General features: G+C 38.7%; 1 protein-coding gene across 6 annotated transcripts in view; it reads right to left on the bottom strand.

The window, feature by feature from the left end:
- The window catches only part of KAT6B (lysine acetyltransferase 6B), a 222,243-nt gene that overhangs the window by 183,471 nt on the left and 22,266 nt on the right, over positions 1–16,506 (bottom strand). For all 6 annotated transcript variants that reach the window (XM_060172447.1, XM_060172307.1, XM_060172266.1 and 3 more), the window contains exons 2-3: positions 15,209–15,279; positions 11,501–12,375 (exon numbers count right to left, since the gene is read on the bottom strand). In XM_060172447.1, coding sequence (XP_060028430.1) covers positions 11,501–12,121 — 621 coding nt within the window. In that variant the 5' untranslated portion in view covers positions 12,122–12,375; positions 15,209–15,279. The remainder of the gene's footprint in view (positions 1–11,500; positions 12,376–15,208; positions 15,280–16,506) is intronic.

Genomic DNA, 16,506 nt, shown 5'->3' on the forward strand with positions numbered 1-16,506 from the left:
GCAGAAAGGGGCACTCAACTTCAAAGCTGTGACATAGACTTTCTTAGCACTGAGTTTATTTAACAAATATAGCTGTTACATGGAGAAAAAGGTAAATAAATACAATAGCAAATTTCTGAAAATATCTAAAAATAAGCTCAGAAAACAAACGAAAATGCATCCTTCATGGGGGGGGGGGGGGGTGAGGGGATGGAGGGTAGGAAATGCCACTAGGAATTCATAAGAGACTAATCCATACATCATTCAGCACAGGATTATGTGTTATAGAAAAAACAGCAACCATATCAAATCTAAGATCCAAAGAGTTAAAAAGAATGTTTAACAGTCATTTTAACAGTCAAAAATCCACTGACATAATGCTTCCACTTTACCTGAAGTCTATTTCATTAGAATTCTAGACAAGTTCCATCTTGATAAAAGCCCAGAAGTGGAACAAGTTGTCATGCTTCATAATACAATGTTTTACCTTTGTCTTTATCCCACTAACTAGTCTGAGACAACCCAAGAGTTCTCTCAATAATTTCTCAATAACTGGTACTTATCTGCTTACAAAAGCAGTCTTCAGATACTGAATTTTTTTTAGAAGTTCTGAAACTTAATTATAGGAACATGACCCATATATTTTTCCTTCTCTGGCCCTGGGATAAGAAGAATTTGATCCATTCAGTCTCTCAAATTATAATTGGTTTCTGTCTGACTTTAGTCATCTAAAACTGACTTTCACCCATGCCAATTACAAAATTCAGGTTATTTGGAAGAGCATATTCTGCTATATCTAGGGCTTTATCCAACTTCCAGTTGAATACACATAACTAAGCACTCTGAGAAATGTGACATCTGCAAATACAAAGAACATCAATTCAAAATCTAAGAAGGTCAAGAGAGGAGGAGGACATTTGGATCTATAATAAGCACATAAAAAAATACACACATTTCTGCCAAAAAAAAAAAATTGAGAGTTGTCTGAGACTATGAACAACTGATTTCCCTAACACTGAAAGACTTCTGGAAGTCTGCCACATCAAAGAATAATATGGACTAGTGAATAGTCCTTTTACAAAATACAAAGTATTGGAAAATGTCCCAGAAAGAGATGAGGAAGGTCTAAGACAGCAAGAGTAAAGCAGGAGAGGAAAGGACAGAATGGAGAAAACTGAAGGAAAATCTAAAAATAAAGTTCTTGAATACATGTCACTTACACAAGAAACTGATGCAGGGTGTACATTAATCTGATATGCTAATACCATGGTTCAAAAAAAAACTAAACTAAACAAGGTGGGAAACGTAACTGTGCAAACGAAGATCAGTGATTTTAGTGATTCTTTTTTTTTTTTTTTTAACTCCATAGGACAGAGAGAAATTGAGGGGAGTAGATAGATATAGGGAGAGAAGGACAGACACCTGCAGACGTGCTTCACCACTTGTAGAGTGTTCAACTGCAAGTGTGGAGCAAGGGCTTGAGCCCAGGTTCTCGCGCACATCCTTGCAGCTGGTTCTATGTGCAGTTAAACAGGTGTGCCTCTAAGTGGTTTTTTTTGTTTTGTTTTATTTTGTTTCATTTACTAGTGAGAAGGATAGGAGGAAACAGAGAGAAAGAAGCAGACATTACTCTGATACATGTGCTGCAGGGGATCGAACTCAGGACCAATGCTTTATCCTCTCTGCACCACTTCCTGGACCACAGAAGTGGGTTTTTTGTTTGTTTGTTTGTTTGTTTGTTTTAATAAAAAGAAAACACTGACAAAACCATAGGCTAACCCTCAGCCCTGTACCTGATCACCTTCATCATGCTCATTTCCATATTCACCTTTACGTCAGTCTATTTTTGTTTGTCTATTTTTTGTTTGTCTATTTACGTCAGTCTATTTTTGTTTGAGTGCTTGTCAGATAGAAACAGAGACAAAGGAAAAGATTGAAAGCTACCACAGCACCAAAGCTTCCTTCAGTGAGGTAGAGGGCAGGCTCACACACACAGCAATGCTACACACTACCCAAGTGAGCTATTTTACCAGCCCTCTTTTCTTTATTTCTACTGGCAATATTATTGCCCTTTTTCAAATTAATTTAATTATCCCAGGGGCCGGGTGGTGGCATACCTGGTTGAAGGCACATGTTACAGTGCACAGGGCCCAGATTCAAACCCTTGGTCCCCCACCTGTAGGGGGAAAGCTTCACAAGTGGTGAAGCAGATCTGCAGGTGCTTCTCTGTCTCTCTTGCTTTCTATCTCTCCCTTCCTTCTTAATTTCTGGCTGTTTCTATCCAATAAATAAAGATAATAACAAAAAAAAGTTATCTCTGCCCCTATTAGATTTTTTCTTTAAATTCTAATAGGGCCAGGAGATAGTATAATAGTTATGTAAAAAGACTTTGATGTGGTGGGGGAGATAGCAAAGTGGTGATGTAAAAATACTCTCATGCCTGAGGCTCTGAGGTCCCAGGTTCAATGCCTGTTACTACCATAAGCCAGTGTTGAGCAGTGCTCTGGTGAAAAGGAAGGAAGGAAGGAAGGAAGGAAGGAAGGAAGGAAGGAAGGAAGGAAGGAAGGAAGGAAGGAAGGAGGGAAGGAGGGAGGGAGGGAGGGAGGGAGGGAGGGAGGGAGGGAGGGAGGGAGACTTTCATGCCTGAGGCTCAGAAGTCCCAGATTCAAACCGGTATGCCACCATTAGACAGAGCTAAGCAGTGCTCAGTCAGTCAGTCTTTCTCTTTCTCTCCCTCTATCACTAGAGGGAAGAAAAAAAAAATGTAACCTCTATTTTTTATTAAAAGTATTTCCATTTCCAATTACAGCTACCTAGAATGAGAGTTCCCATATTACAGTGCTACACTGACAGTACACCTAGTTTTGTCAATAAATTTAAGGAAGATAGTCTCAATAAACTGAAATATTAAGGAAATTGTTTAAAATTTAACTAAACTGCTTTTACAAAATGCCAAAACTCAACTGTTTAAGTAGAATTTTAGAACTACAAATTGTGTGGTGATAACTGAAGACTCAGAATTTTTTACTTTCTGAAGTGCTCATAATCTGACCTAATTGAGCTTTTTACCACTTTTAATGAGAAACACTAATACTATCCTTTAGTTCTCTCACCAAGTCAAAGATAAAGGTTTATCTTCCACAGTTTAATTCATTTCCCTATCACCTCACCAAAGAGAGCTTTCTTAAATAAGTACAAAGAAGTTATGCTAAAAAGCCAGTGTGGTAATATCCAATTTGAATTCTAGACTATCAGAAGATGTGCAATTACATTTCAGAAAGGAAGAAACCCATTTATATTAACTTACATTGTATTCCTCCTAGCACTCATGCATAGGAATGATGATGATATTAAATCTAATTAGACTAAGACTTACTATTTTCCCTACTGCTTTCCCATACTGCTAATATTAAAAATAGTATCTGTTTTTAAAAAATTAAGCTCATTACAACTACCAAATTTAAATGCCAAAAATTTATTTGTTGGGAGAGACTATTTCTACACTATGGGGACCTGAAGAAGATACTTTTACTGTTAATGTTAGTGGTTAAAGCCAGTGCAGACAGCCAATATATAGCCCAATAACAGAGAAATCTAAAAGCAAACTATCTCCTTGGCATTTTAAGTGACTTACCAAATGGTAAGTTGCTCAAGCTCTGAGTCCCAGTTTTTCATCCATAAGTTAAAGATAATAATTTTTAACCCTCACAAATAATGTAATAAAAAACTTGGAATAGCTGCTAGTATTTAACACAAGAATTTTCAGTTATCATTTTGTTTTCCTTTTTCATAGTTAACTACTTCAGCAAAACTAAGGTAACAGTTTCTTTGAAAGACATTAGTTGAATAAATTCTAATTGAGAGCACTCTACTTAACAGTTGCAATTTATATCATAATGTATTATCACAATGCAAACTCTATAGGCTTCTAGCTTATCAATAACAATGATAATCTACTTTTCTTTTTTTTTATTTTTTTAATATTTTATTTTATTTATTTATTCCCTTTTGTTGCCCTTGTTTTTTTTTTTAATTGTTGTAGTTATTATTGTTGTTGTCGTCGCTGTTGGATAGGACAGAGAGAAATGGAGAGAGGAGGGGAAGACAGAGAGGAGGAGAGAAAGATAGACACCTGCAGACCTGCTTCACCACCTGTGAAGCGACTCCCCTGCAGGTGGGGAGCCGGGGTTCGAACTGGGATCCTTATGCCAGTCCTTGTGCTTTGCGCCACCTGCGCTTAACCCGCTGCACTACAGCCCGAATCCCTGATAATCTACTTTTCAAGTATATTAGGGGAAAAAAATCCTACTTACATAAAATATAATACAAATGTATTTATTAATACATTTAGATTCAAGTTCTCTAGCTAAAGCAAAAATAATTAAAAGATACAGCACATAACTGTCAGTACAAAAACGCAAAATACTTTCTATGGTAAAAAAATGTTTGCATTGATATTAGATATTTTTTAATTTTTCCTTTATGTTTTTTAAATTTTTTATTTATTTTTTTTATTTATGAGAAAGATAGGAGGAGAGAGAAAAGAACCAGACATCACTCTGGCACATTTGCTGCTGGGGATCGAACTCGGGACCTCATGCTTGAGAGTCCAAAGCTTTACCACTGTGCCACCTCCCGGACCACATGTTTTTTAAATTTTTTTATTACCTTTACTTATTGTTTGAAGGGAGGGGATGATGAAGAGGGAGAAAGACACCTGCAACACCGCTTCACCACTGGCAAAGCTTTTCCCCTGTGGGTGAGGACTGAGGGCATTCAACCAAGTGCACCAGCACACAGCCCCTATTTTATTTTTCTTATATTTAATAGGACAGACAGAAATTGAGAAGGAGAAAATAGAAAAAGAAAAGAAACAGATGGGCCAGGTGGTAGCACAGTGGGTTATGTGCACATTGCGCAAAGGGCAAGGACCAGCTGAAGGATCCTGGTTCCATCCCCTGGGTCCCCATCTGCAGGAGGGTTGCTTCACAAGCAGTGAAGCAGGTCTGCAAGTGTCTATCTTTCTCTCCCCCTCTCTGTCTTCCCCTCGTCTCTCCATTTCTCTGTCCTATCCAACAACATCAGCAATAACAAAAACAACAATAACCAACAAGGGCAACAAAAGGGGGGGGTGGAGCCTCCAAGAGCAGTGGATTTGTAGTGCAGGAACCAAGCCCTAGCAATAGCCCTAGAGGAAGGAAGGAAAAAAGGAAGGAAAGAGGAAGGAAGGAAGGAAGGAAGGAAGGAAGGAAGGAAGGAAGGAAGGGACACCTGCAGACCTGCTTCACCACCGGTGAAGTTCCCCTCTGCAGGTGGGGACCAGACACTTGATTAACCAGGTTCTTATGCATAGTGACATATGTGCTCAACCAAGTGTACCACCACTAGGCCCCAGTTATTTGATATCTTAGATCCCTTTGAGAAAGTGATAAAAACTACAGGCCTTGACCCTAGCAAAACATGTGGGTATACATGACTCTATATCTTAGTTCAGAGGATTTGTGGTCTACCAACCAATATCATTCATAGATCCCAAGTTAAAAATTCCCACTAAAGTTACTTGGCAAGTTTGCATAGTGTTAAACACCACTTTTAGTGTGTGTGGTTCAGGAGATGGTGTGGTGGATAAAGCATTAGATTCTCATGCATAAGATCCCAAGTTCAATCCCCAGCAGCACATGTGCAAGAGTGATATCTGGCTCTTTCTCTCTTCCTACTTTTCTCATTAATAAAAAATTTTAAAAAAATACCACTTTTAGGGAGCTGGGCGGTAGCACAGCAGGTTAAGCGCAGGTGGCACAAAGTGCAAGGACCGGTGGAAGGATCCCAGTTCGAACCCCCGGCTCCCCACCTACAGGGTTGTCACTTCACAGGTGATGAAGCAGGTCTGCAGGTGTCTATCTTTCTCTTCCCCTCTCTGTCTTTCCCTCCTCTCTCCATTTCTCTCTGTCCTATCCAACAACATTGACAACAATAAAGCAACAAGGGCAACAAAAGGGAATAAATAAATAATTTTTTTTTTAAATACCACTTTTAGGGAGTAAGGTGGTGGCACAACGGGTTAAGCGCACATGGCACGAAGCACAAGGACCCGCATAAGGATCCAGGTTCGAGCCCCCCTCCCACTTGTGGGGGTGGGTTGATTCACACAGTGGTGAAACAGGTCTGCAGATGTGTTTCTCTCCCGTCTTCCCCTCCTGTCTTGATTTTTCTGTCCTATCCAACAACAGCGACAGCAATAACAACAACAATAATAATAACAGCAAAAAAAATCAAGTTTCTTAAAAAAAAAAAAAAAACACCACTGGGAGTATGGATCGACGCCCATGTTCAGAAGCAATTACGGAAATCAGACTTTCCAGCTTCTGCACCCCATAATGATCCTGGGCCCATACTCCCAGAGGGATAAAGACTAGGAAAGCTATCAGGGGAGGGGATGGGATACGGAGTTCTGGTGGTGGGAATTGTGTGGAGTTGTACCCCTCTTATTCGATGGTTTTTGTCAGTGCTTCCTTTTTATAAATAAAAAATTTTTAAATAAATTAAGAAAAAGAAAAAATACCACTTTTATATAAAGGGATAATAAATTATATGATATAAATCTTATCAGAGTTTTCAAGGGAAAGTGTTATGATAGCATATAATACAATGCATTGTGGTCAAGTGGACTTCAGCTGATTATTATTTATTTCTATTTTCTTTTCTAAAAATTAGATTATTGGGGTCGACATCAGAGCTCACTGAGAGGGCCCCATTTTACCAGGCATGATCCAGGTTCAATGCCCTGCTACACCACCCAGAAGGACTATAGCACTGGAGAAACTTCAGTGTGGTGACAGCAGTTTCTCCCACTCTGTCTCTCCACCTCTATCTGAAAAGTCTGCTTGGACTAATGAAACACCAGCAACAACAAGAAAAAGAATAAAATTATAATTACTGAGTGCAACTAACTTCCAAATTTCATCAACTGAAAAACCTAGGACACATTTTCTCAGGTGTCCTTGTTACATTATAATGTTAGCTGGATATTTTGAAAACGAGCATCATAAAGAACCATAACAATTTGTACGTTTAGGGGGTCAGGGGGTGGCACACCTGGCTAAGTGCACACACTACAGTGCACAAGGACTCAGGTTCAAACCTCTGGTGCCCACCAACAAGGAGAAAGCTTCACGAGTAGTTAAGTAGAAGTTCAAGTCTCTTTCTGTCTCTCTCCCTCACTATCTCCTTCTCCCCACTCAATTTCTCTCCCTATCCAATAATAAATAAAATTTTTAAAAATCTGTGTGCTAGGCAAATTACTTTGTCCTCAATACAAGACATTTTCAGACATAAATCTTCCTTAGACTAAAAATATTTCTGTGTGGGTACTATATGGAAAAACATGCTAAAGATAGCAAGAAATAATAGACAAGGTTAGAGAGGACAGTAAAGGAACTATGGAGACACTATAGTGATTATTCAATTATGAGCAAAAATATTCCTTATACCAAAACATATATTAAAACATACTATCAAATTGCTTATAAATGCCTAAATTAGTTCATGAACCTGGTAATTACAAAAGTCTAATATACTTTAAAGTAATTTAAGTAATGTATGTATTTTTAAAAGCAAAGATACCCAAGTCCAAAAGAGCTGACTCTACATTGCCTTAGGAAATTTTCTTTCTTTTTTTTTACTATTATTTATTTATTCCCTTTTGTTGCCCTTGTTTTATTGTTGTAGTTATTGTTGTTGGATAGGAGAGAGAGAAATGGAGAGAGGAGGGGAAGACAGAGAAGGGGAAAGAAAGACAGACACCTGCAGACCTTCTTCACCTGCACTCCCCTGCAGGTGGGGAGCCAGAGACTCGAACCCAGATCCTGAGGCCGGTCCTTGCGCTTTGCGCCACATGCACTTAACCCACTGCGCTACCGCCTGACTCCGTCTTTCTTTCTTTCTTTCTTTCTTTCTTTCTTTCTTTTTTTTTATATGTTTTTTAACTTAATGAGAAACAGTGGTACCTAATGTAGCCATGTCAAACACAGAATAAGGATTTGAGAAACTCAATACTTCACTTTTAAAAAACAAATACATGATTTTTTAAAAATTTGTTTTGTTTTGCTTAATTTTTTTTTCAAGAGACAAACCAAAGCAATGCTTTAGCATGTACAATGTCAAGAATCAAACTTGTGACTTTCCACATGCAAGTCCATCCTGCCCAGCCACTGAACAAACACTATTTTTAAAACGTTTTCTTTATGTCCCCATTCACTAAGAAAGAATAGAGGGTTGGGTACATAAACACAAAAAGCACCATCGAAAGATACATATTGCAGAAGGCTGATAAAACCATGGCTCATAAACAAGGTTAGGACTAATTCAGGCTAATCAGTGGAAAGGAGAACTAGTTGGTCATACCCATTATGAAATCTTGGTCTCCATAAGAATAAGAAAACAATCTGAAGGTTGGGCAGGATCCGATGATACTTGTCTTGCCTAACGCTTGTGTCTAGGTCACTTCCAAAAATGTAGTTAACACATGCAACTACCCTTCCTATCAACAATGGTTAATGTAGCAAAACACTCAAAGAACAGACAAAACCCCAGACTACAGAATCTAAATATAAACAGTTTCATATATATATATTTTTTCCCCTTTTGTTGCCCTTATCTTTTTTTATTGTTGTAGTTATTATTGTTCTTATTGATGTTGTTGTTGGATAGGTCCGAGAGAAATGGAGAGAGGAGGGAAAGACAGAGGGGGAGAGAAAGACAGACACCTGCAGACCTGCTTCACCACCTGTGAGGTGACTTCCCTGCAGGTGGGTAGCCGGGGACTTAACCAGCTGAGCCACACACCCCCCACTCCCAACAATTTCCTATTGTTACATTTTGGTGCTAGTTTGGTAGCAAATTTCAGCAACTTTGAAACAAAACAAAGAAAAATCATGCTCAGTTAGGTTTTAAACCTGTAGCAGTAACTTAAGAAAAAAAATGCCACTCTTCTAAGTACTATAGAAATAACATTAAAGAACAGCATAATTGTTTTGCTAAAGACTTTCATGCCTGGGAGTCAGGCGGTAGCTCAGCGGGCTAAGCGCAGGTGGCGCAAAGCACAAGGACCGGCGTAAGGAACCCAGTTTGAGCCCCTGGCTCCCCACCTGTAGGGAGTCACTTCAAAAACAGGTCTCCAGGTGTCTATCTTTCTCTCCCCCTCTGTCTTCCCCTCCTCTCTCCATTTCTCTTTGTCTTATCCAACAACGACAACAACAATAAAACAACAAGGGCAACAAAAGGGAATAAAAAAAAAAAAAAGACTTTCATGCCTGAGGCTCTTAGATCCCAGATTCAATCCCAAGCACCACCATAAACCAGAGCTAAGTAGTGCTCTCCCCAGATCCTTCCCCCCCCCTTTGTTTCCCTTTTTTTTTTTCTCTGACAGAGAACATAGTCTCTATACTTTTCCCATTAAAATGAATAAATATTAAAATAGTAAAAAATAAATGAATAACATTAAGAGGACTGGAAGATAGCATAGAGGTTATCCAAAAAAAATTTTTAAATTTTGTCTGAGGTTCTAAGGTCCCAGCTCAATCCCCCATGTCACAAGTCAAAGTCAAAGTTGAGCAGAGTACTGGTTTAGAAAAAAAAGGGGGGGGAGTCGGGCAATAACCCCCGGCTCCCCACCTGCAGGGGAGTTGCTTCACAGGTGGTGAAGCAGGTCTGTAGGTGTCTGTCTTTCTCTCCCCCTCCTCTCTCCATTTCTCTCTGTCCTATCCAACGACATCAACAACAATAATTACAATAATAATAAAAAAACAAGGGCAACAAAAAGGAAATAAATAAATAAATATTAAAAAAATAAAAGTGACATCAAGACTGGAGAAAGCTAATAGTATTAGAAAAGTTTTGATATAGGGTAAGACAAAATAAACAATCACTTTTGCCCATTGAAAAGTGAACTCAAGTTAAATGACTAAGTTGATACAGGTCACAAGGCGAAATCAAGTTCAGCAATGCACAGACTATCAGTATTAAATTAATCTATGTTTGGCCCAGAAGATGGTTCAGGAGGTAAAGTATGTACTTCATCATGTATTTAAAATTAAAGAATTTAAATAGGGCTGGCAGATGGTGCACCTGGTTGAGTGCACAAGTAGCTGGGTTCAAAGCCCCAGTCCCCACCTGTAGGAAGTGAAGTAGTGCTGCAAATGTCTTTTTTTTCTTTCACTTTTATTTATTTATTATTGGATAGAGACAGAGAGAACTTGAGAGGGAAGGGGGAATAAAGAGGGAGAGAGACAAAGAGATACCTGCAACCATGCTTCACCACTTGTAAAGCTTTCCCCCTGTAGGTGGGGACTAGGGGCTTGAACCCGGGTCCCTATACACTGTAATGTGTGCTTAACCAGGTGCGCCACCGCCTGGCCCCTGCAAATGTCTTTCTTCTTCTATCCTTCCTTCTCAAGTTCTCTGTCTCCAAGATAAATAAATACACACAAAAAAATATAAATTAAAAAATTAAGACAGAAATGTACAATGATTTTAATATACACATGATTCTGTCTCAAGGAGGCTTGTTGTTAGTTTGTTCATTTATTGAAGCAGGGTTACCACAGGGGTTCAGGGCCTACATGACAGCTTCACTACCCCTAGTAGCCTTTTTCCCCCACTTCATTTCTGATAGAGACAGAAATTGAGGGAGAGAGAGAATGAGATACCTGCAGCACTACTTCACCACTCATGAAGCTTCCTCCCTGTAGGAGACAGGGGACTTAAACTTGGGTTGTTGTGCATGCTAATGTGTGAATTCTACCAGGTATGTCCTGCCACTCAAGAAATGAAGTTTAGCTTAAGGATCCCAGTTCAAGCCCCCAGCTCCCCAGCTGTAGGGCAGTCACTTCACAAGCAGTGAAGCAGGTCTGCAGGTGTCTATCTTTCTGTCCCCTTCTCTGTCTTCCCCTCCTCTCTCCAGTTCTCTGTCCTATCCAACAACGTCGACAACAATAATGGCTACAACAATAAAAAAAACAAGGGCAACAAAAGGGAAAATAAATAAAACAAATATAAAAAAAGAAAAAAAAAATGAAGTTTAAAGTCATCTATCCTGGAGCAGAGAAGATAGTATGATGATTATGTAAACGGACTTAAGTCTGAGGCTTCAAAGTCCCAGGTTCAATCTCCTGCACCACCATAAACCAGAACTGAGTATTACTTTAGTAAAAAAATAAATAGATAAGATAAACTCATCTATTCTAGTTCCTTCAAGTATTCATCAATTAGCTACTACATTTTTTATAAATTATAGTTACAGAAATAATTAATGAACCAATAAGGAAGCTATTACTATAATATAAAGAAAACATACTGTAATTTATATTACAAAACAACATATACCATTTTAAGATTCAAAGGCCAGCTCTAAGGCAAAACAGTTATCAAACTTTACTCAGAACATATGTCCATATAAAGTTAAACTGAAACTGTTAAATGGGACATACCGAGGAAGATGCAATAACATTTTTCCTTCACTTACCTGGTCTTTCTCATGGGGTAGAAGGCTGACAGGTGGAAGTGAGGATGGGAAAGCACTGGGATATTTAGGAGGACCTTTGCCATCTAGGCTTCCGTAATTGACCCTGTACTGAGGGCCATCTTTCAGTAACCTCCCATTGTTCACTGCACGTTTGGCCCCCAGTCGCAGTCGCTGCTGAAAGGCTGGATTGTTGGTGGTGCCTGTGAGATCATTTTGACTTCGGAGATACTTCTCTATGTTCTTCAGGGAGGATCCATTTGGTTCCTCAAGTCCTTCAATTGCTCTCCTTAAAAGTTTATTCCAATCCACATTGTGGAGATCATTACAGGACACTCTGGATGCCTTGGTTGACTTAGGAAAAGTGCCTGGCTTAACTGATGAAAAGCGCCCAGGGTTATCTGGGTCTTTATAGGAGGCAAGGCCTTTGTTGGTGACTTTAAGAACAGAGCCATCCTGAACACTGAGTTCCAGCTGTTCAGAGACTGTCTTCTTATCCAACCCATGGGAAGTGCTGACTGCATGGCAGATTCTCTCTTCAGAGGGCCTTTGCTTTTGCTTTTTTATTTTTTGTATAGCTTCAAGAATCCACTCTGTGTAAAGTGGGTTTGCAAGTTTTACCATGGTTGACAAATGAGTTCTTCTATACAAAAGTTACCCATAGAGGTTTTCCTTGTATTTAACAGAACTTGCACACATAAAAGTCATTTACCATTCAACAAATGGGCAGAGTATTGCAGACCATAGTAAGCAATCTTATGATATCCATTCTTAAGAGATTAAAACGAGGAGAATTACACAATGTTGAAGATTCTCTTATTTGACCAACAGAGAAGACTGCATCTGTTCGAAGAACATCTTTGAAAGGAAGTCAAGACCTTAAGGATAAAAAAAAAAAAAAAAGGGTAAAGACTTAATGATGGAATTTCTAAATATATAAATATATATAAGACTTTTATATTATTGTTTTAGATGCAAAACAATCAAGATAGGTAAGTATTATGTAACAAAGTCACAATAACTACACATCCTAGCCAGAAATTGGGTCCACAGTATGAAAGAAAGAAAAAAAAAAGAATTTTCATTTAAGAGATGGAGAGATTCTGGTTATGCCAAAAGACTTTTTCATGCTTGAGGCTCCTAAATCCCAAGTTCACTCCCCAGCACCACTGTAAGCCAGAATTGAGCAATACTTGTGAAAAAAAAAAAGGAAACTTTCACTTACTATTTATTAGTTTGTTCTGTTTTTCTATGTAAAAATGCACCATGACTTTTCCAGCAACCCAATATATGATGTCACTTATGGAAAATTCAAGAAATTATACCTAGGGAGTCAGGCAGTAGCGCAGCAGGTAAAGCGCACATGGTACAAAGCCCAAGGACCTGGATAAGGATCCTGGTTCAAGCCCCCCCCCCCCCACAGGGGAGTCGCTTTACAAGCAGTGAAACAGGTCTGCAGGTGTCTCTCTTTCTCTCCCGCTTTCTGTTGTCTTCCCCTCCTCTCTCCAATTCTCTCTGTCCTATCCAACAACGATATCAATAACAATAATAACTACAACAATAAAAAAACAAGGGCAACAAAAGGGAATATTTTTTAAAATAAATCATACCTAAATTAAATGTTAAAAGCATAATCTTTACTGAAATTAACAGAAGTGGCTTATGATATATAATAATTGGCAGTTGGGCGGTGGTGCAGCGGGTTAAACGCGCGAGTGGCGCAAAGCGCAAGGACCAGCTGTAAGGATCCTGGTTCGAGCCCCCAGCTCCCCACCTGCAGGGAAGTAGCTTCACAGGCGGTGAAGCAGGTCTGCAGTTATCTATCTTTCTCTGCCCCTTTTTGTCTTCCCCTCCTCTCTCCATTTCTCTCTGTCCTATGCAACAACAATGACATCAATAACAACAATAATAACCACAACAATGTTAAACAACAAGGGCAACAAAAGGGAAAATAAATAATTTTTTTAAAAGGTATATAATAGTCATAAATCAAGTCTCAAGTTGGACAGCTCTAACTGTAATATACTTCTTACTCATGGAAATCAAAATGGAGTCAAAATCCGCATTCTCACATCCCAGGAGTTGCTGCAATGAGTATAGTATTGGACTATCAAGCATGAGGTCCTGAGTTCAATCCCCAGCATCACATATTCAAGAATGATGCTATGGCTCCCTCTCCTTCTCCACCCCCATTCTCATAAATAACTATGTAAATAAAGGAAATGCTACATGTGTGACAATTGCTTTGTAAATCATTAACGCCCCCATAAAATTATTTTGAAGGAAATTGCTGTTAATTTTTACCCACTAATCCTAGTTCCCCTGGAATAATCCTACTCACTCTTTAACAAGATAATGTTCTAATATTTGAAAATAGGTATCTACAAAAAAAAAAAAAAAAAAAACATTCCCATCTGGGTCAGGTGATGTTACACCCAGTAAAATATATGTTACCATGGGAGACAACCAGGTTTAAGCCCCAGACCCAAGCTGCAAATGGGAAGCTTCACAAGCAGTGGAGCAGTGCTGTAAGTATCTCCCCTCTCTGTTTCTTTCTCTCTCCTCCTATCTCTCTCACTAGTAAATAAAATCTTTTTAAAAAGAATTAAGTAGCATCCAACTTCCACCCATCTTAAATCACTCACATTCGAGTTCTTTAAAACTTTCACATGTCACATGAATCACAAGCATCTCTTTCTTGGTTGCTCATTAGTTTAGCCAATGCCTGTTTTAAAATCTGGCAGTCTGGGCATTACCCTATTATAAATGCAATACAAGGTTACATGAACTTTTTTTAAAATTTTTTTTTTTATTTAAGAAAGGATTAATTAACAAAACCATAGGGTAGGAGGGGTACAACTCCACACAATTCCCACCACCCAATCTCCATATCCCATCCCCTCCCCTGATAGCTTTCCCATTCTACATGAACTTTTTAACAGCTTTACTACACAACTGGCTTATATTCAGCATACAGTCCAACTGAAACGTCCAAATACTCTTTCAAAAATTGCTATCAAAATGAGTCTTTTCATACAGTTTCTTGTTCATGAGTAAATGTAAATGCTGGGATTTGATATATTACAGTTTAAGTTCATCTTGCTGGTTTGACTGTCTTCCAATCTGTTAAAGATTATTCTGAGTCTTGATTTTTGTCATTAATGACATCTGCAAATCTAATTGCACATCCTTTTGTGTTACTGTACAAGTCAGTGAGAAAAATATTGGGCTTGGAACATAATGTTTAGGAGTGAAATCACTGGTTTCATAGTAAAGCCACTTTCATGATAGAACACAGGAGTCATTCTGTGTCAGTAAGCTTAGAACAGGAAATTGACATTTACAAAGTAAAATGATTTAGGGCAAAATTTCATTAGAAGACATTCCACTGTGTCCAAATTCATCTTTCCTCATTTACCCAGGATGAATAAACTAATTTAATATAATTGCACAAAATACAACTGCATAAAGCAGAAGAAGTCACAGAAAGTATTCAATATTCCAAAGTTGCTTTTTAGGCATTTTGGTAACAAAAGCATAAAAACACATTAAAACAACACACATTATAACTAATAGATATTTGTTTGATAACTTCACAAAAAGCTATTGTCAAAATTCTTTCACACAATCAAAAGAATAACTTAGATCCATACCAACACATTTCAATAAGGGTAACATTTTATATCTTTAACATATTATAAGAGAAAGTACCAGAATTGGAACTCCCAAGTGTTTTAACAATCCATGACAACAATGCCAATTGTCCAGATCTCCAGGAAAATCTGCCAAAAGAAAAAATTCAAGTCAGTGTTAATTTGAATATAAGGATATTTATTCCTTAAAATGAGTAATCTGATCTCCTCAGCTAGTCAATACAAACAGCTACAATGAATTCATTAACAACCTATGTATGTCTCTTCATATCATTAAAGAATTCAGGACAAGAACTGAGCCTCCAAGTCAAGTACCTAAAGAAGTAAATTTCACCCTTATTTAAGGCTAAACCTACTTTCCAAACTTGAAAAATCAAGTTTGTGATAGAGTCCAAGAAAAAAAAAAAAAAACATCAGAGCAGAGTAGTGAGTGGTGCACTTGGTTGAACGCACATGTTACAATGTGAAAGGACCCAGGTTCGAGTCCCCGGTCCCCACCTGAAGGGGAAAAGTTTTCACGAGTGGTGAAGCAGAGTTGCAGGTGTCCGTGCCTCTGTCTCTCTCCCTCTCTATTCCCCCTTCCCTCTCGACTTCTGGCTATCTCTATGCAATAAAAGAATTAATAATAATAATAAAAGAGGGCACAGGGTGGTGGTGCAGTGGGTTAAGCGCACATGGCATGAAGCACAGGGACCAGCCTAAGGATCCTGGTTTGAGCCCCTGGCTCCCCACCTGCAGGGGGGGGCCCTTCACAGTAGTGAAGCAGGTCTGCAGGTGTCTCTCTTTCTCTCCTCCTCTCTCCATTTCTCTGTCCTATCCAACAACGATAATAACAACAATACTACTAACAAAAATAACAGAAATGATAAAAAAAAACAAGGGCAACAAAAGGGGAAAAATAGCCCCTAGGAGCAGTGGACTCATGGTGCAGGCACCGTGCTCCAGATATAACCCTGGAGGCAAAAAAAAAAAAAAAAAAAGATTTGTCTTTAAAAAAAAAAAATCATGAAAGGAAAAATACACAGTGGTCTGGGAGGTGGCACAGTAGATAAAGCACTGGACTCTCAAGCATGAAGTCCAAGTTCAGTTCCCAGCAGCACATGTACCATAGTGATGTCTGGTTCTTTCTCTCTCTTTTCTTTCTCATTAATAAATAAATAAAATATCTTTATTTTTAATCTTTGTTTATTGGATAGAGGCAGCCAGAAATCAAGAGGGATGGAGGAGATAGAGAAAGACAGAGACACCTCCAACACTGCTTCACCACTCACAAAGCTTTCCCCCTGTAAGGACTGGCGGCTGGAACCCAGGTCCTTACAGTTTGTAAGGGGTACTCAACCAGGTGCACCACCACCT

Source organism: Erinaceus europaeus, chromosome 1, assembly GCF_950295315.1.
Source record: "Erinaceus europaeus chromosome 1, mEriEur2.1, whole genome shotgun sequence".
Taxonomy (NCBI): domain Eukaryota; kingdom Metazoa; phylum Chordata; class Mammalia; order Eulipotyphla; family Erinaceidae; genus Erinaceus; species Erinaceus europaeus.